Genomic DNA, 20,388 nt, shown 5'->3' on the forward strand with positions numbered 1-20,388 from the left:
TATTCTCAGGCCAGAAATAACTCAAGTGTCCTTCAACAGGAAGATGGTTAAATAGTCTGTGAGATTTCATATGATGAAGAATCATATGGAAATGAAAAATGGATGACATGGGGTTTACATGCAATCACATGGAGAGATCTCATCAGCATTATTATTGAGTTAAAGAAGCAGATGCAAAAAATACACAAGTGTGATGCTAATTATGTGATTCAAAAGCTGGCAAAATTAAACTGCCTCGGGATGTATATACCTAAGTGGGAAAACTATAAAGAAGCAAGGATAGGTTATCACAAAAGTCAGAACTTCTAGGCGAAAGTTTGGGGATTGCAACTGGGAAGGAGGCTAGGGGAGTATGGAGATCAGCAATGTTGTACTTTTTCATCAGTGTGGCTATGTGAGTGTTTGCTCTAGTTATTCTATAATCTGTACACATGTTTTATGATCTTTCTGTATGAAAGGTATATCTCATCATTAAAAAAAGTTCAAAAAATAAAACATCCTTGAAAAGTATACGTTTTAAATCTTGAGTTAATCCTATTATTTTTGCAAATGGTATTTTCCAGCAGTGACTGAATAGATCAATGTGATGAGTGAGGCTAGTAATAGTATGGCCACACATGAGGTTGCATTTAGCCAGCAAAAATCCCCTCTATTTGTGGAATCAGATTAAAATATGGAAAAACTTGCTTTGATTCCTAGGTTGGATCGTTAAATGCATGCTTCCTTGCCAAGAGGAATTTCCAAGTTAATGTATACGAAGCTAGGGAAGGTAAGACAATACTAAACAATGTGAGGTGTGGTTCTGATTCTGTGACTTCTTCCTCTTTAGATTTTAAAAAGAAAAAAAAATTAAGATGAACTGTTAGATTTCATTAATAACCTCAACTATCGAAATTTAACATAATGCAAATTTATTACTATTAGTGTTTTCTTTAAAAGAGTAAACAAGCTCTTTTAATGTGGTCCTGATGGCACCAGATGTTCAGGTGCTCATCCTGTCCTAGGCTGTAAGCAGGTGTGTGTAACATGGCGTCTACTTCCAATGTCTTAGATCTCCGGGTGGCTAAATTTGCACGTGGAAGAAGCATTAATTTGGCCCTTTCTCATAGAGGACGACAGGCTCTGAAAGCCATTGGCCTGGAAGATCAGGTACCTTGTTAATGCATATTCCTTAAAGAAGATAGCACCTGCTGTTTTTCAACAATTGCATGGTCTTGATTTCATCTTGGTTCAAAGCACCACTTAATGCCAAAACCCTCTGCATGAGAACTCATTTTACAAAGGTTTTCAAGCTTCTAAAATTCACAACAGGGGGAACATTTCACACTTGAGGCACCTGGAGGGAGGACCGGAGCATAATGTGGGGCAGGTGGATACTGTACCAGGTAGGAACTTGGCCATCACGTCTGGCACTGGGCTCTCAACCAGACAGGGAATCCCTGCCTGCTGCAGTGTGATCAGGGATGGCCTCCGGGACCGGAGGAGGCAGGCAACTCCCCGTTTGACTACTTGGGTCCATTATCTCTTATCCACAATTCTGTACTCCAAAAACTCTGGGACTAGAAAGCTTTTCACCACCCATTCAGCAGCAAACTTGACCTGATGTGAGATTTTTTATGGCCTTTAAAAAAAATCTCATTTAGCTTGAATATGTTTTTCTAAAGAAATATTGTGTTTGATTATGTGGTGGTGTCCTGTGTGTTATATAATATCCACATACGCACTACATTACCTACCTAAAATTTGAAAACCTCTGAATTCTGAAACCAATGGGCCCTAAGTGATTGGGTAAAGACTGTGGGCCTGTTGTGGGTTTTCCTTATACGGATTCAGTGTGGCCAAACATCTCACGTTCATGTATCTTAGAAATGTGAACAGAAATACTGTATTTTTCTTGATAGTGCTTTTGCTGACAATGTGTTTTTGAAATGATAGTGTAAGTCAATACAAGTTCAGTTTGCATCTCCACAGTCTTCTGAGGCATGTGTAGGAAAACACTCTGTGCTGGGTTTCAGGAATCCCTCTTGCATTACTTTCTTTTGAGGTCATGAGAAAAATCACTTATCTCTCTGACAATGAACCATTTTCCTCAATTGTAATATTTGATTTAGACCATATAAACTTTAAGTCAATTCCCAAATCTAAAAGTTTAAAAAAAAAAAAAACCTAAAAACTAAAATTTTCAGGAAAATGGTTTTCATTAAGTTTCCACCATACTGCACTCCCATGGCTCCATTATGTTTTGATATTTGGACAATATTTGAAAAATCACATTTTAAAATCAATCTCTGTCTTATTTGCATGACACCATGTTGTGGAAATGAAATCAGTATTTCTGGTTTTATTTCAGATTGTATCCCAAGGTGTCCCCATGAGAGCAAGAATGATTCACTCTCTTTCAGGAAAAAAGTCTGCAATTCCCTATGGGACAAAGTCCCAGGTAGGTTTACCTGGAGGGGCTTTTTTTGTAAAGTGGTAATAGCTGAGTCTAATGTTGGAAGCTTGCTACTTGCTTGTTGGCCCTTCTTTCTTCTCTAGCCTTATCTTTGGCATCACTTGCCTTCTGGAATTCAAGAACATGTGCTAGTTAATTCATAGGAGGTGCTTAGAAAGGGCCAAGTTCCTCATAAATGTTCAATAATAGATATTATTGTTATCACTATTAAGCTGGTTTTTTGCCTCTATGCTTTGCTCGTACTGGCCTGGGATGCCCTTTCCCTCCCATCTCCTTTCAATTAGGCAGAGATTACCATGTATTTATTGTTAAGCATACTATGCAAGAACAACTCTATGTAAACTTATGTCTTATGATGCTGTTGCCTTTTCCTGACTCTCTGGCCCCAAATTTATTATAATAGAACTTATAGAATGAACCAGAAATGCTTCAGTGTTGTGTAATTTCTAAAACAGCAGAAGCCAGATGATGATACAGAGTTTATGAAAGAATATCCATTATCCTGCTTTGTGTTTTTCTTCTTGTCTCTTAAATAGTAACGTATAGAGTTGGGCAAAGTATGTACTTTTATCTGATTACACTTTCTAGGTTTGTTTCTTTGAGAGAGAATGAATGTACTAGACATCTGTCAACCACAGAAGAAACCCAACTTGCTTTATTCAGCAATGCCTCATTTTGCAGAACCCAAGTGAGGTTCATATTCTTTGGAGTCTCTGACCCTCTGCAGAGCTCCAACTGCAGGTAGACTAGCAGTTCTCAGATTCAACCTGGGATCTTGTTAAAATGCAGAGTCTGATTCTGTAGGGCTGGGGCAGAAGCTGAGTTTCTGCAATCCAAATAGACCTACGTGGTGTCCATGCTGCTGGTCCGTGGACCACACTTTGGGTAGCCAGAAATAAAGTACATACGCTCATGGGAATAAGGTCTTTGTGGATTGTGTGAGGATTTAAGAAGCTGAAGTACCTCACACCCAATAGGATAGCTGCTATCAGAAAACAAAAACAGAAAGAGAAAGTAAGTGTTGGTGAGGACGTGGAGAAGTAAGAACCTTGTACACTGTTGGTGGGAATTTAAATTGGTGCAGCCACCATGGAAAACAGTGTGATGGTTCCTCAAAAAAATTAAAAATAGACCTACCGAATGATCCAGAATTCCACCGCTGGGTATAGATCCAAAAGAACTGAAAGCAGGGTCTGGAAGAGCTATTTGAACATCCATGCTCATAACAGCACTATTCCTGATAGTTAAAAGGTGAAAGCAACCGAAATGTTCATCACTGGATGGATAAATAAACAAAATGTGGTATAAACACAGGTGAGATAATAGAAGGTATCGGTCTCTGCCCTGGTTCCTGACAAAGGCCTCCTAAAACCCTTGTACTCCCCTAAGTGATAAGAATACTAGGAGCATCTTTTGTTCGAATAGTTGGTCTTTGACTCTGTTCCTAAATCCCTTGCAATTTGCTGGGTGATAGAAGTGTCTTTTGCTCTAATGAGGTAACTCTGGTCACCAGAAAGACCAAACCATGATTAGAAGCTTGGAACTTTCAGACTCATCCCATGTTCTCCAGCGAGGGGAGAGGGGCTGGAAATGGAGATAATTATCCATCATGACTATGTGATAAAGCCTCCATAAAAAATCCCAATAGTATGGGTCCAGAGAGCTTCCAGGTTTGTGAACACATGGCGTTACTGGGAAAATGGCACACCTAGAGATGGCAAATATATACCTTATCCTATGCATCTCTTCCATCTGGATGTTCACCTGTATCCTTTATCATATTCTTTTATAATAAACTGGCAAACATAAGTAAACTGTTTTCCTGAGTTCTGTGAGCCACTCTAGCAAATTGATTGAGCCTGAAGAGGTGATCCTGGGAACTTCTGCTTTACAGCGGATTAGTCAGAAGCACAGGTAATGAACTGCATTTGCAATCAGCATCTAAAGGGAGGGGACAGTCTTGTGGGGCTGAGATCCTAAGCTGTGGAATCTGTTGCCATCTACAAGCCGGTAGTGTCAGAACAGAGTTCAATTATAGGACATCCAGCTGGTGCTGCAGAGAATTACGTGGTTTGAGGAAAACTCCTCCATATCTGGTGTCCGAAGTGTTGTGAGTGTGGTAATAGTATGAGAGTAAAAGAGAGACACACAGGAGAAGTGTAGGTTTTCTATACAGCATAAAATGGAATACTATTCAGCCTTTAAAAAGAAGGAACTTCTGACACATGCTGCAACATGGATAAACCTTGAAGACTTTATAAGTTAAATAAACCAGTCACAAAATTACACGTACTGTATAATTCCACATATAGGAGGTATCTAGAAGAGTTAAATTCATAGAAACAGAAAGTAGAATGGTGGGTGCCAGGGCCTGGAGAAGGGGAATGGGGAGCTATTATTTAATGGGGATGGAGTTTCAGTTTTCTAAGATGAAGTGTCCTGTGGTGGATGGTGCTGATCGTAGCACAAAAACGTGCGTGTACTTAATGCTGCCAAACTGTGTATTTTAATGGTTAAGATGGTAAATTTGTTATTGTGTGTGTGTGTCAAAAGTGGCTGAAAAGTAAAACATTCCAACAACTGAGTGAGGAAAGGAGCAGTGGTGGGGAAGGATTAAATTTTTCCATTTAGTGACTTCTTAGAAATAATAACCTGCTTATTTCAGTAAGGTGAAAACCTAGGGACAGAGCCTTAATACATGATCCTCTCAGGGGAAGGAAGGGAAAGTCCCACTGATTATCTATTGTCAGATAAACATCTTCAGATAATTAATATGTCCTGTTTAATTGGCCCCAAATAAAGCTTGGTGCTATAGGAAAGATCACCTCTTCTTAACAGGCAAGGAAGATTTACACATGGAAATCAAATAGCGACACCAACTAAACGTATGCTTTCTGTAAACAGTGATCGTCCTCCTGTGCACCATGCCCCGTGCTAGTTGCTGAGGGACAGGAGAGGAGCCTGCCGCCTGGGGAGGACAGACAGTAATCAAGTTCATTGAGAAAAGAACTCAACTGAGTGATGGCAGGAGCACTGAGCTGTATGATTCAGAAAAGGAGGAAACCTTTTGTTTTCAGAGAAGAGAAAGTGAGACTTGAAACAGACATTTTGTTTAAATCTTAAACTGGTAGCAAAATCACATTGTCCCAATCAAACGACAGTCCTCCTGTAGAGGGAAGTTGGGTGAGACCAAATTTTTTAAAAAAATGTAAATGTTTAAGTGCCAAGGGTGCACTGGATGAGAAAACTTGCAAATGTGCTTTCGAATAATGGAATCTTACGGCGATCGGCCAATTTAGATGTGCTGACTCCGACCACCTTGCTTTACAGATGAAGAAACAGGCTGCATGATTATGTGAGGACCACATCAAGGGAGAAGCAAGGCAGGTTTCCCTGCAGACAGTGGCCAGCGAGCACAGTGGAGGCGCCCCTCACAGTCACAGGAGTGTGGGCGATACTGCTTAGTTTACACTATTTCTTTTCGCCAAAACGAGAGGGACTCATAACAGTCAGCCCGCCTTTCTCTTGGATTAACATGCATTGAGCTGAGGAAACTCAACTCAACACACCCATCCCATCCCCAGAGGTTGAACCAGTAAAGTGTGAATAGACCAAAGCGTAAGATGTGGTTTAAATTAACAGGAAATCTAGATGAGAAGAGTGACTTGGACCCGAGGCTAAAATTAACTTCCTTACTCTCATGGTGAGAGAATGAGAGAGAGAGAGAGAGACAGAGAGACACAGAGACAGAGAGACACAGAGAGAGAGAGACAGAGAGAGAGACGCAGTTCCATCACCAGTGATTCCCCAAGAAGGTGAAGGAGTTGGTGGGAGTCCTCATTTTGGAACCTTCACTACAGAAGGAGGAACTACCCTTCCCCATGAATCCTGCCATGTTTTAATCTTTAAGAATCGAGTAATGCTAAATTTACAGCCACCCCTCTTACTATCACTATTTTTATATTGGAGTTGAACACGGGGGCCTCTTTGTCTTGTAAGAACTATATAAAATTGCTTTGAATTGGCCAATTCCACAGCCTGTGGCGATGCAAAGCCATCCGTATGACCCCAGGGTTTCTTCAAATCCTCAGGGAGCCTACCTTGTACTGGCCTCTGTTGCCTCTTGGTCAAGCCCACTCCTCCTCTAGGATTGGCTATGTAGCATGTGGTCCACACGAGAAACTCACCCTTTTCACTAATTTACACACACACACCCACACACACACACACACACACACACACTCAAAGTACACATGAATATGCTGGAGACCTGGGGGTCATGGAAGGCCCACATTGTGCAGGGCACAACAAACAATTTATAAATCCCTACTGTGTACAATGTGACCTCTGAAACCCTTTCTGTACCCCCTTCTCTGAGCCTCCGTCCTCCAGCATTGTTTTCTCTGCCCTTTCTCCCTTGTGGTGACTGACTTGCTGGTTTCGCCCATTTCCCTCCCAGATTGCCAAATACCAAAATATTCTGTAATATACAGAGCAGGTCAGAGTTCCTCAATTCTTATTCCTAACCTCCTAGACCCAAAATGTAGAAATGGCACCCCCTTACTAGAAAACAGTCTCATTTGGAGGCTTTCAGGACCTAGAATGTAAACATTGTATTTTCGGGCACATTTGAACAAGTCAGCACTGCACTGTTCTCCAACAAACCTCCAGAGGAGATTATGCCACTTCCTTTGGGTTTTTTCTTAGTGTTTTTTGTTTGTTTGTTTCAAGGGCCATTTTATAGCTCTTGACTTGTTCTTATTCTTACTTACTCTTTGTAAGATAAGCCTTTTAGAATATGTATTGGAGAAGTGAGTTTGATGTGAGTGACTCAAACTTTTGGTTATAGTTACAATACTGCCCAGAGACGGGGTGGGGGTGGGGGTGGGGAGTTAGACGGGGACTCTCCCTGGTCTTCCTGCAGGACCAGTGTTGGTTGGTTGGTTCCCAGGTGATCAGTTCCCAGATTATCTCAACCAAGACTGATAACTAATAGGGAAAGAATATTTTCCCCATGTAAAGGCTTCATAATTTGAATGTTTCCTAATATACTTTGAATAAGAAGTGTGGTTTCTATTGAAATGCAATGATTAATGGCACAGGAGACTGGAAAGGAGAACCACAAGGCAGAGAATTAAAAGGTCCCTGTTAATTTTAGTTTTTAATAAAGACACAGGAAGCTCTTCCTCAGTCATTGCCTGTGTAGCATGACCAAGTTATTTTTACACCAGGCATAGAGTTAGATGTTAATTTTAATGTCTGTATTGAATGAGGTGAAGATGAATGTTAGCATATTTGTGTTAAATGTAATGTCCCATAATTTGGAAAACTGTATGCTTTAAAATTTTAAAGCAGTAGACTTGCCCTGAATTGCAAAGCTGCATTATGAATTTCATGGGCCCTAGGTAGGCCCTTCGGCCTTTGTAGGACACTTTCTCTATAAGACAATAAAAATTAAGAATTAGATTATATGAGTGCATTGATAGAAAGGTTAATATAATCCAGACTGGATTCATTCCTATATATATTCATATTTATTTTTTCTTCTGATTTTAAAATAAACTAAGATTAAAACATTTTCATGAACCCCTAAAAGCATCCTGGGCCCTATGCATCATTCTGACTGTGCCCCATGGAACAGTCAGCCCTATGAAGTCAGAAACAACCAACACATGTCCCAGCCAGGGTCCATCCTACTCTTGCCAATCCTTGCCCCATCACACACACACACACACACACACACACACACACACACACACACACACACACAGCCTTTCACATTGAATGAAGCCTCTCCAAGTAGTTTCTTTGGGAAATAGTACATTTATTCTAGTGATGTGTCATTTCTGAAGTTTTTAAACAACTCGATTTGGAGACCTAAAATGAACATAATGAGATTTATGTTTTATTGTTAAAACAAAACTATCTTAGTGAAAATAATATTTTTGCTATCAGAAAGAAGTTTGGGTTTTATAGTGTCAAACTTTGAAAAAACCTAAGCTTAATTTAATTTTTTAAAAAATTTCAGTTATTTATTTTTTAGTTGAAGTATAATCAGTTTACAATATTGTGTCAATTTCTGATATACAGCATAATGCTTCAGTCACACATATACATATGTATATTCCTTTTCATATTCTTTTCATTTTCATTATAAGTTACTATAAAACATTGAACATAGTTCCCTGTGCTATGAACGTATTGTTTATGTCTTTTATGTATAGTAGTCAGCATCTGCAAATCTCAATCTTCCAATTTATTCCTTTCCACTCCCTTTCCCCCCTGGTAAACATAAATTCGTTTTCTATGTCTGTGAGTCTGTTTCTTTCTTGTAAATAAGTTCATTTGCATCTTTTTTTTTTTAGATTACACATATAAGTAATATCATATGGTATTTTTCTTTCTCCTTCTGTCCGACTTCACTTAGAATGATGATCTCTAGGTCCATCCATGTTGCTGCAAATGGCTTTATTATATTCTTTTTACAGCTGAGTAATATTCCATTGTATATATACCACATCTTCTCTATCCAGTCATCTGTCGATGGACATTTAGGTTGTTTCCATGTTCTGGCTAATGTAGATAGGGCTGCTATGAAAATTGGGGTGCATGTATCCTTTCAAAATAGTTTTCTCCAGATACATGCCCAGGAGTGGTATTGCTGGACATATGGTAAATCTATTTTCAGTTTTTTAAGGAATCTCCATACTGTTTTCCATAGTGGCTACACCAAACTGCATTCCCACCAACAGCATAAGAGGGGTCCCTTTTCTCCACACCCTCTCCAGCATTTATTGTTTGTGGATTTTTAAAGATTAGCCATTCTGACTGGTGTGAGGTGATATCTTATTGTAGTTTTGATTTGCATTTCTCTGATAATTAGCAATATTGAGCATTTTTTCATGTGCCTATTAACCATCTGTATGTCTTCATTGGAGAATTGCTTAAGTCTTCTACCCATTTTTGGATTAGATTGTCTGCTTTTTGTTATTAAGTTGTATGAGCTGTTTGTATATTCTGGAAATTAAGCCCTTGTCAGTTGCATTATTTATAAATATTTTCTCCCATTCTGTAGGTCGTCTTTTTGTTTTGCTTATGGTTTGTTTTGCTGTGAAAAATCTTACAAGTTTAATTAGGTCCCATTTGTTTATTTTTGCTTTTATTTCTATTGCCTGGGTAGACTGCCCTAGGAGAACTTTGCTAAGATTTATGTCAGATTTATTTTTGCCTATGTTTTCTTCTAGGGGGTTTATAGTGTCTTGTCTTATATTTTAAGTCTTTAAGCCATTTTGAGTATAATTTTGTGTATGGTGTGAGGGAGTGTTCTAACTTCATTTACATGTGTGAAAAAGCCTAAGTTTAAACTTGAATATTGTATTACATGTATTTGATTAAAGTGTTTACAGAAAAAAAGTTACTTATCTAAATGGTTATAAAACTAAGCTTTCAACCTTCTGCTAAATAATAAAATTTCCTATTGCTGAGTGAATAACATAGAAGTACATTTGTTCACCCTCCAGAAACGAACAGTATCTACTATATTTTTCTTGCAGTATATTCTTTCCATAAGCAGAGAAAATCTAAACAAGGATCTACTGACTGGTAAGTCTAATGTTTTATTCACCAGTTGTCATTTTCAGTTAAGCACACGAGACTAAACTTGTCACATGATATACTGAAATTTCTTTACTATCACTCTTTATGGGTTACTAAAACAAGACTATGTACAAGGCAAAGTCTTTCTTTAAAAGTAGTGGTGATACATCATCTACTGTCTCTTTTTCATCTTATCAATGATCTAAATAAAAATCAAGCGGAGGGTATATAGCTCAGTGGTACAGCACATGCCTAGCTGCATGAGTCCTGGGTTCAATCCCCAATACTGCCATTAAAAATAAATTTATAAACCTAACTACCTCCTCCACCTTGCAAAGAAAAAAAAAACTTAAATAAAAAGCATTTGTTCAGTGTGTATTGAATTCCTGTTGTCTCCTATGCACTAGATTGAATGAGTGCTCACTCTGATGAAGAACTCATGGTCCAGTGGAACAACAGATATACAGATACAGTAATTTGCAAAGTGACACAGTTAGATGTGCATTTCAGAAAGATGAAAGCAATAGTGTAAAGGCTGATAGAGGGCTGCAGTTTTTAGAGTATTATGATAATCCCTTTGTGCAAAAACAAGGCCCTGGACTAAGTCTGTAGCAAAGTGGTTTGTAGGGGGAGGTGTATATTCAAGATATTTTTAGGCGACAAAATAGATGCAGGGTATCGAAGGTTGAGAAAGAGGAAGATGTAAAATATAACCCTGAAGACTCTTATGTGTGTAACTAAAAAGACCTGCCCATTAATTGAAAAGCTTCTGGATTGCAAATTAAATTTGTAGCTTGGATAATCAATCCAATCACATCCTATGTAGTCCTTGGTCATAGTTTTTTTTCTCTTCTTCAGCATTTGTACTAAACAGATTTATCCCATGCAAAGCATGCCACTAGTATTTCTATTATCTTTTAAATCAATTAATCCCTCTTAATACAGTCTAGCAGCCTCTGATTTTTGGAGAGCAGAAGTTCCAGTGGTATATCTGTGTTTGCCCTCAGTCCCCTACCCAGAAAGTGTTTGCAGTGTCTGTTGAATTAAACTGAATTGAATTGAATTGGGAGGAGGAGTGATAGGGAAGTTCACTCTAGTTAATTCACCAAGTACTTAAGAAATAAGGCTTAGTACTCTTAATTCCACTTCTTTACTTGTATTTGTAAGACTGACTTTTGGATGAGTAGCTAGGTGGGGGTGACCTAGGTTTCTCGGTATATTTGTGTTGAGCTTAAGAAACTACAAAACAGCTTTTTTAGAAAGTTGCATAGTCGACCTAAGACAATTTCTTAAGCGCATCCTCTGAACTTAAGATAAAAATAGTAACATTCATCGATGCACCAGACACTATGTTAAGTGCTTCATATGCGTTGATTTGTATAACCCTCTAAACAGCTCTGTCGGGTGGGAATTATTTTCACCTCAACTTTATGGATGGTAAAGGAAGCTTAGAGAGCTCCACAGTGAATGACATAGCAGCATACTGATGTTAGTAAGTGGTAGAATTAGTGGTATTCTACTGTTAATAAGTAGTAGAATCTGGATTTGAACTTGAGTCTGTTTATTTCAAAGTCCATGCTTTTACCTGTTATAGCCACTGCCTCCAGTGTTACCTGTGAAACACCTACTGATAATAAGGAGCTAGGACACGGGCGAGATCCAGTCTCGGACGCCCCCTGTTTTTCATTGGGAATGCACCGCACAGCATGCGATTTCATAAATGACAGAAATATGTTAATCAAATGAATGCTGAATCTCTGGATCTCTAAGCTTTGTTGGGCATATAAAGTTCTTTTACACAGCTTCTTTTCCTTTAATGGCATCAAACTTGTGAGCCACCCATTACACAGATAATTGCCTCTTCCTTCTGACAGAACAGCCTCCCCTTTAAAAGGACTGTACTAAATCATTTACCGGCATCAGCTTTTCACGTGGGGTTGTCTCATGGTTCACTAGTCTGTGGAATGTTAATAATTGTTAAGCAAAACAAACAGAAAAAGGTTATGTGGGAAGTAAGTCTGATAAACTCTGCATCAAATTTGTTTTAAAAGTCTTTTCTTACAATACTTCTCAGGGCCTTTATTCCACTAGCCTGCAGTGTGGATTTTCTAGAGCAATGCTGTCCAAGATGTGACCTCAGATGCCAGTCACATGTATAACTTAAAATTTTATATTAACCACAGTAGAAAACCTAAAGAGAAATAGGTGAAATTAATGTTAAGAGTATATTTACCCTAATATAGCCAAAATATTATCATTTTCAATGTGTAGTCAATGTAAGAAGTATACTCATGAGACATTTTATTCTTTTTTTGGATAAGAAGTTGTCGAAACCCAGTGGGGTGCATCACATCTCAATTCAGACCAGCCACATTTCAAGTGCTCAAAAGTCACATGTGGTTGAGGACCAGGACACACAGCCAGGCAAGTCAGAGTGTGAGCGTTTCTCTAATGGCTTTGACCACAGATCAGTTATTTTAGGGAGTAGTTCTCCATGGAAAACTCTTGAGCTGTATTATTATACATTTAATTTAAAATTTAAATTAATTAAATTAAATTAAATTAAATTAAATTAAATTAAATTACAAAAGAAGTCAATTCCACAAACCCATTTTGTGTTTGTAAAAGACACCCTTAATTGTTCGGGTAAACTCTAATTTCTCCAAAGTTATTTGCCAAAAGATTTCTTAAACATAGATGAGTCTTTGGCTTAGGGTCTCTCAGATTTCAATATTCTAAAGCTTCCAATCCCATGTCCAAGAATCTTAAAGTCTTCAAACCACAAGTCAAACTCAAGCAAAGCAGAAGAAAAAAAGACAAACCCATGATAAAAAGGAGAGATAAGTACAGAGAGGAATGTTGAATTGGAAGTCAGACCTCCGGCTTAGTTTTCCTAAATTTTTCCCTTTGTGTGGTCCCAGGCATCTTACCTTTCTCTCCAGGATCTTGGTTACTCCATTTATAAGATGAAGAGTTTTGAAATAAATCGTCTCTGAGGTTTATTCCAGCTCTAACACCTGCATTATGATTTGTAGCTTTTAGAACATAACTAGCCCCTAATTACAGAGCTCTTGTTCACAAGAATTAATGGAACAAAAGTCATATCTTACTACTGTGATAAGAACATAATAATTCAAAAAATGAAATTCACTACAGATTATTAGCAGGCAAAAAAAAATGCACTAAAATAATTTTATTCTATTATTTGAGAAGTTTCAAATCTTATTACTCATTTTTTTGCCCTAACTGTTCCAGTGTTTGATTACAAAAAGAATTAGTATAAATAATCTGTATTTATGACAAATTGAAACAGAAGTCTAGAGGACTTGCTAAAAAGAGATACACATTCAGAAATAGTATGAAAAAAGAAGTTTGACTGAATATTTTCAATCGTAAATTAAGCCTTAAATTGGGGGCAACTTTTAAAATATGTGATGACTGCTTCTTTCCCAGGATGCCAACAATTACAGTCTTACAAGAATTTGCAAAATAGAATTAGTTAGATTTTTTTTTTTTTTTTTTGAGATGAGGATAGTTGGTTTTTATTCATCTCTTTTACTATCCTGGAACATTTGCCAAACAGTTGTCAAATTACATTTTAACTAATTTATTTTTACATCACTAAGAGTATTTCTGTTCTCAGAAAATGATTGCTATTTCTGTTTGATTAAGTGAAATAAGAATTGGAATTTCATGTCTGTTTGTTTTCTTTGTTTCCTCAGCTGTTGAGAAATACCCCAATGCAAAGGTGTACTTTGGCCACAGGCTGTTGAAATGCATTCCTGAGGAAGGAATGATCACAGTGCTTGGGTAATGAGCAGTCAGCCTTTTGACTTCAGGGGTGAAGGGTTGGAGTGCAGAATTGTACCTGTAAACTTTGTTCTTTGGCTCTTTTGAAAGAGTTACATAAGTACTAACAGGAAAATTCAAATACTTTCTAGAATCAAGTAATTTTCTATTGAAATAGGACTTAGATGCCTTCTGAGCACTAACCCCAGGGATTCTTCCTGAGGTTCCTGCTCACTCACCTTCCTGCAGTATTTCACACTGGCAGCCACACTCTGCTTCACTCTACTCTCTTGAAAAAGATGACCCTCCTCTGCCCTGCTTCTTTTCTCCTTTTTCTGAATATTATTTGTCTGCCTCCCCTTGGCCGACTCCATTTCCTCTAAAGTTCCAAGCCCCATGTCCCACTCTTGGGATATGCCATGGATTCACAGTTCATTCAACAACCACTTGTAAATTCACATTTCTATGATTAACCTCTCCAGGCCAGGCCTGCGTCTTCATTCTCAATCCTTACTTCAATCCTAATCAATATTAATTTCCCATTAGACACCTTCATAAGTACTTCTTGCAGCAAATCACAAACACTTTTAAAACCTTGATCTCCAAGCATGTCCCACTCCTGACTTCCCTAGTACCATTACTCCAATAATTAAAATCCTTCTTGATGTACCCTTTCCCCTATTTTCTCCCATTAGACCTGTCAGCACTCCCCAATCTTTCATGCTTCCTGTTCACCTCAGAGCCTATGTCTGCCTTCCTCCTGGGCACCATGGTCCATGAGCTGTCATCCCTACATCTGTAGGCTACTACAGTACCTGGTCCTCATTTCCTGTCCCTTCTGCATTCTGCCTCCACTGCAGGGTGTTCACTGCCAAGTACGTTGTCTTAAATCACCACTCTTCATACATCATCACCCCAGTGGAAAAAAATTGTTTTCTCCCCTTTGCCAGAATAATGTATTGAAACCTTTTGTCTTAACATTCAAAATGCTCTTCTCCTTCCTCTCCAGTTGTATTCTTTTCTTAAGCTCATCTACTGATCCCCTCTGTTTAAGGAAAATGTGATGTTCCTAGAAGACCCTGGTCACATCCTTGCCAATGTTCATACTTTCCCTCTGTTTGAAACACTTGTTCTTCTCTTCAAGGTTCTTCATGCAGGGAACTCAACTCTTAGTCATGCTTCCATGGCCTTCTACTTCTGCCCAAGTAGAGGTACCTCATCATTTTCACCACTAGACTTTTTTTTTTTTGGATGGTTTATTTTATTTTTCAGATCTGACAAAGTTCCCAAAGATGTCACCTGTGACCTCATTGTAGGATGTGATGGAGCCTATTCAACTGTCAGAACTCACCTCATGAAGAAACCCCGCTTTGATTACAGCCAGCAGTACATTCCTCATGGGTACATGGAGCTGACTATTCCACCCAAGTATGGCGATGTAAGTCCTTTCCCCCGGCCCTCGCCCACCGCATTAGTGTAGGGCACGTCCTAGTGCAGCTGTTCTCAGCAGCATGTCCTGATCGGCTTTAGGGTCTGCCACAAGTGCTTTATGGTTAATAATAAGTTGAGTGTACAAGTGTCCCTTTAATAATATCACTCTGACTCCCTTCCCTTTTGATTGGCTTTCTTGAACAGGGAAGAAAGGAGAGGAATTACAACTACCCTGTTGGAAACACACGAGGGACTGGTCTCACACAATAGTATCATTTTGATATTATCTCTTGAGAGAGAAAAAAAATGGGTTGGGAATCAACTATGTATACTGACAATCCAGAGTTACTAGACTCATGATTAAATAAAAATAGTTCTTAAATAAAGTGAACAGCAAGTTGTTGCAGAGATTTGCTTTGCATGTGCATAAACCCTATGTGGCCTGAGACAAATATGCAGTATGTACATGGTGTATTGTCATACGCAAATAAATGTGGTAACTTGTCAAGGAAATTTAAAATGCCAACAGAAGCAATAAGGATCTTGGCTTGAAAGTAATAAAAATTAAAGAGCATTAGTTAAATATTTGCTTTGCATATAAAACATCCATTTTTAGACATCCCAATTTAATCTATCCTGTTTGAAATTCAGACGTCTATAAAATAGCTAGTCACTTTGGGATAGTGGTATCCTATCAGCCGGTCAAATCCATATTTTAACACTTCATTATCTTTCTTCCTCCTGGTCAAAAATGTATTTACTAATTCTTCAATGATATTTTATGGTTTTCAAGTGTGTCACAGTCTCATGGCCCAAGATCTGATCGTTCTGGATTATAGGGTAACAGGATTCTGTTGAAAAACTGTCCCAGACTTGAGTGGCCTCATGCCTCCTAAAGTGGATTTAAGACAGCCATTTATTTCCTAGGTGTTCCTATTTAATAGGAATGATTAGTGGTTTATCGAAAGTCTCCATTCTCTTAAGAAATGCTGTTTTGACATCGCAGTGTGACTCAGATATGGGAATATTTTGACATGGCCCCAAAACAATTCTGTGAAACTTTCTCTCCCTTTCTTTCTTCCCTCTTCCTCTCTGACTCCTTTCTTCCTTCTCTTCTTCCTCCCTTTCTCTCTCTCTTTTTCTTTCTTTTTTAACGTAACAGACACTTTGACTCCATCTCTGACAGCTGGAGTAGAGGTGAGAGGTGGGGTGAGTGACAGTATGAGGGGCGTGCTTTGGGGAATTATGTGGGAGCCTCATCTTAAAGCTGCTTTTGCACAGCAAGCAAATTGTCTTTGCTGAGACTTACAGTTTGGAGGGACTTGTAGTAAGATCCATGGGGATTATGACGAGCCTGACCTTGGGACTGCTGTTGCACGAGGGTATATATTGAGAGAATGACTATTATTAAAGAAGCTGAAAATTTAGAGTTGTTTTCCAGGGTCATGAAATATATATGAATTTCAAAGTGTTCTTGGTCTCATATTTGCTATTTCAAAACAATGGACAGACCATTGTCCATGCCAATGGTGAGGACAGGAGGTATATATTATCTTGCAGACTATTTTTAATCAGCAGGTTCAACCTTTACTGTTGCTGCAAATGATAGATTGGTTTCAGCTGTCATTTCTTCGCTTTCTTATCTTTTGGAGTTCTAAAAGATTGTAACAGTGGTCAAAAGATAGCAAGAGGGAAAGGCAAGGACATTCACTTCATCCAGGCTGGTCTCCTTTTTACCCGCTGAGGCAGGGTGCTCCTTTGTGCCTCCTCCCCTCTGCTCAGCGAGTTTACCCCTGCCTGGAAGCCACTGGCCTTCACGTCCCCTCTAATCTACGAATCCCTTACTTTAACCACTCCAGCCCCACAAATGTCTTACCTGCCCAGCTTCTACTTTGGCAGCCAATCTTTTTGTCTCTCTACCACTTGAGTTGTTGTTTCAAAAGAAGTTATTTGGCTTTTCTTGTATCTTGCCTAGTCAACTGCTTTGTGAGATCTTTGGGCTCAAAGAGTTATGCCCTTATTCATTTCTTTGTGTACTGGGCTTTCTTTGGGGCTCTGGGGATAAAAAAGCCGGGAAGAAACGGTTTCTTCTCGTAAGATACAAATAACCATAACAAAGTGTGAAAATGCTAGCTAGGAGACTATTCTGTGCTTTCTGTTGTCTTTTTAATCTGTAAGACATATACGTGGTACGTGAACTCTAAACATTTGTAAAAAGTAACACGAATTTGAAATAGTTGGGAAATTGATTGCATAGTCTTATGTATGTAATACCCCTGGGAACCTGGATGGTTTGGGTTAACTGGGTGTTTGGGTTAATTCATGTTTCTAAGCAATTAATACCTACTCAGGATACTACTGCCTTGTAGTGGGGTCACTAAAGAGAACACATTTCTCTCTACTATTTATGTTGCAGTAAACAAGTGATAAGAGGCTTGTTTGTAAGATTTTGTTTTACTCATGAAATTTAAACTTAGGATCTTTCCATTCATACAAATAAGTACCCAAATAAAGTAAAAAGTAAAGTGTAAAAAACTTACATATATATACACACATCCACACATACATAGTTTATGTGTGTATATTTAAATATGTATGTATATTTATATACATATTTGTGCATATGTGTATGTGTGTGTGTCCATGGAAATAAAGACAGGAGAGAGAGAAAGAGCATCTTACAGCATGTTCTCAAAGCTTGAATTATCCGTGGCATCAAAAACTCGCCCAAGGTTGAGTTTATAAAGACCGAACACAGTCTCTTCTAAGACACCTTCTGCTCTATGTAGCAATGGATGTGCATATCACCATGCATATGGTACTGATTTAAATTACTGTGGAAACAAGTATAACATAAACAGAGTCAGTCTTACAGATATGCTGCATTAATACACTAATTACATATGCTTTTTTTCCTGCAGTTTGCCATGGAACCTAATTATCTGCATATCTGGCCTAGAGATACCTTTATGATGATTGCACTTCCTAACATGGTAGGTATAAAGTTTTTTTATCAACTGACATTTTGTGTATATAATTAATGTTTTTTGTTACTTACTTTTGTACTCAGTATGCGTCTACCTAATCAACTTTTTCATTGTTTAGTCTCTTCGGTGATGATACCTTTGAAACTGTGGAATTGCTGAGGAAAAACCTGAAGGAATTCCAATTATTTACTTTGGAAAGGAGGTTTAACAGATATGAATGACAAATGGGGGTTTATGTGTGGTGGTACCTGTCACCTCCCTCAAGACAGTGCAGGAAGAAATGGCCCCCAGATTAAGCCAGAGAGACTTAGGTTATATATTGGGAAGTATTTTCATCCTTTAAGGTCTGTAGGACACTGGAATATACATTATCAAGAAAGAGCATTTCTGTTCTTCCATTAGACCCTAGAGATTTTTTTTCTATTAAAATATATAATATATATGCATATATAGTTATTATATTTATATTATTTATAATATAGACAGATTGACTATTTATATTTCTCTGGTTGTTCTTTTACTCTCTCTTTTTTTTTTTCTTTCTCTTGTTAACAGTCCTAGGGTCCAATGCTTTGATGTCTTAATGTCTTAAAAGGAACAATAAAGGGAGGGGAAAGAGGAGAAATCAAATCCAACCAACCTATTAATAATCTAAGGAGTGTAATGTTTATTTGGTGAAAATTTCTGTAATTTACAGTACAGGAATTCTCCCAATAACCAGGAAGCTGGGGAGCACCCTGGTTGGCAGAACTTTTCCTTGGGAGTGAGGGGAGAAAGCGAGGGGACCTTTCCTGTCTGCTTGGACATTTCTCCCAGGGTCTGCCTTAGTGCCGGCATTGCCTGGACCCCTCGTCTCTCTCACACTGTTCCTTCTCTTCTCTTCTCACAGAACAAATCTTTCACATGTACTTTGTTCATGCCCTTTGAAGAGTTTGAAAAACTGCTAACTAGTAGTGATGTGCTGGATTTCTTCCAGAAGTACTTTCCGGATTCTATCCCTCTAATTGGAAAGTAAGTTCCAAGATGTGCAGTTGTGCCTTTTGCCCCATTGGTGTGAGTTATTCAAAATTCAAATAAAGGTTAATGCACCTATTTCAGTTTTTGTTAAACATGACCCATCGTGCAGTGACCTGGACAGGAAGCCTAGATTACAGAAAAAGTCCAAGAGGATCTTGTGCTGGGAGCAGAAATTCTGGAAAGCCCCAGGCCAGGACAGTTCCCCTGAGAAAGAAAAGTCACAAGTGTCCCTGGGCCTTTTATGTACCTGGTGCTGGCACTCAGGCCCTCAGGGAAGGCTGTGCTGCCTTCCGCTGGTGGGGACACAAATCTGTGTCACGGCGGATATAGCTGGCAACACCAAGACTCAGGTTCATGACTTGCTAGCTATGTAAGCTTTCCTGTCTTGGGCCCCTCACAGTAAAACGGCAATAATAATAAGTCCCTGCCCCAAGGATTATTGTGAGGATAAAGGAGATCATACCTATGAATTATACAGCACAGGAGCACATAAAGTTACCCCAGATTGACAGCTAATTGTATTAGCTGTTGGGCTTATGAGTCTCAGCTCCTCTGACCCATGTCCACATCACCTCCACGAGGGCCTTATCATTTGGTCTCACTCAGTGCCTCTCTCCCACTGTCCCTCCCTCCTGGAACGCGGCTCACTTTCTACCTCTAGCGATGTCTTCGTGGAGGCAGTACAGTGCTACAGAAAGAGCAAGATTTTAGTACTGCTTCTGTCCCTGACTTCCTTGAGTCTCAGATTTTCTCAGTGTTAAAATGGACATCAGGATACCCACCTTAGGAGCGGTTTTGAAAATTAAGTGAGCTAAGTATTTAAAAGGGTTGGCCCACTGCCAGACCATAGCAGATGTTTTTAGAAGTGTCAGTTCTCATCCTTTCCTGCAGAACAATTCAGTTGTCTGTCTTGGTTTCCCCTTCTCTGACTTTGAAGCGAAATCTCTGGACACCAAAATTTAGCCCTTAGGTACTTTCAGAACTTGTTCTGTGGCTATTTCCTGCCTCACTGACTGGATTTAAGATCCTCTAGTGTATGTACTACTTCTCTACCTATAGCTTCCACGGAACCTCTGTAGATGCTTGACAAACACGAGCTTGATTACAATTGTC

General features: G+C 38.8%; 1 protein-coding gene across 2 annotated transcripts in view; it reads left to right on the forward strand.

The window, feature by feature from the left end:
• Window positions 1-20,388, forward strand: part of KMO (kynurenine 3-monooxygenase) — a 41,547-nt gene that overhangs the window by 13,556 nt on the left and 7,603 nt on the right. For both annotated transcript variants that reach the window (XM_010992076.3, XM_064477212.1), the window contains exons 2-9: window positions 700-769; window positions 1,052-1,149; window positions 2,351-2,440; window positions 10,009-10,057; window positions 13,774-13,861; window positions 15,113-15,278; window positions 18,193-18,264; window positions 19,148-19,269. In XM_010992076.3, coding sequence (XP_010990378.3) covers window positions 700-769; window positions 1,052-1,149; window positions 2,351-2,440; window positions 10,009-10,057; window positions 13,774-13,861; window positions 15,113-15,278; window positions 18,193-18,264; window positions 19,148-19,269 — 755 coding nt within the window. The remainder of the gene's footprint in view (window positions 1-699; window positions 770-1,051; window positions 1,150-2,350; window positions 2,441-10,008; window positions 10,058-13,773; window positions 13,862-15,112; window positions 15,279-18,192; window positions 18,265-19,147; window positions 19,270-20,388) is intronic.

The sequence above is a fragment of the Camelus dromedarius genome, chromosome 21 (genome assembly GCF_036321535.1).
Source record: "Camelus dromedarius isolate mCamDro1 chromosome 21, mCamDro1.pat, whole genome shotgun sequence".
Lineage (NCBI taxonomy): Eukaryota > Metazoa > Chordata > Mammalia > Artiodactyla > Camelidae > Camelus > Camelus dromedarius.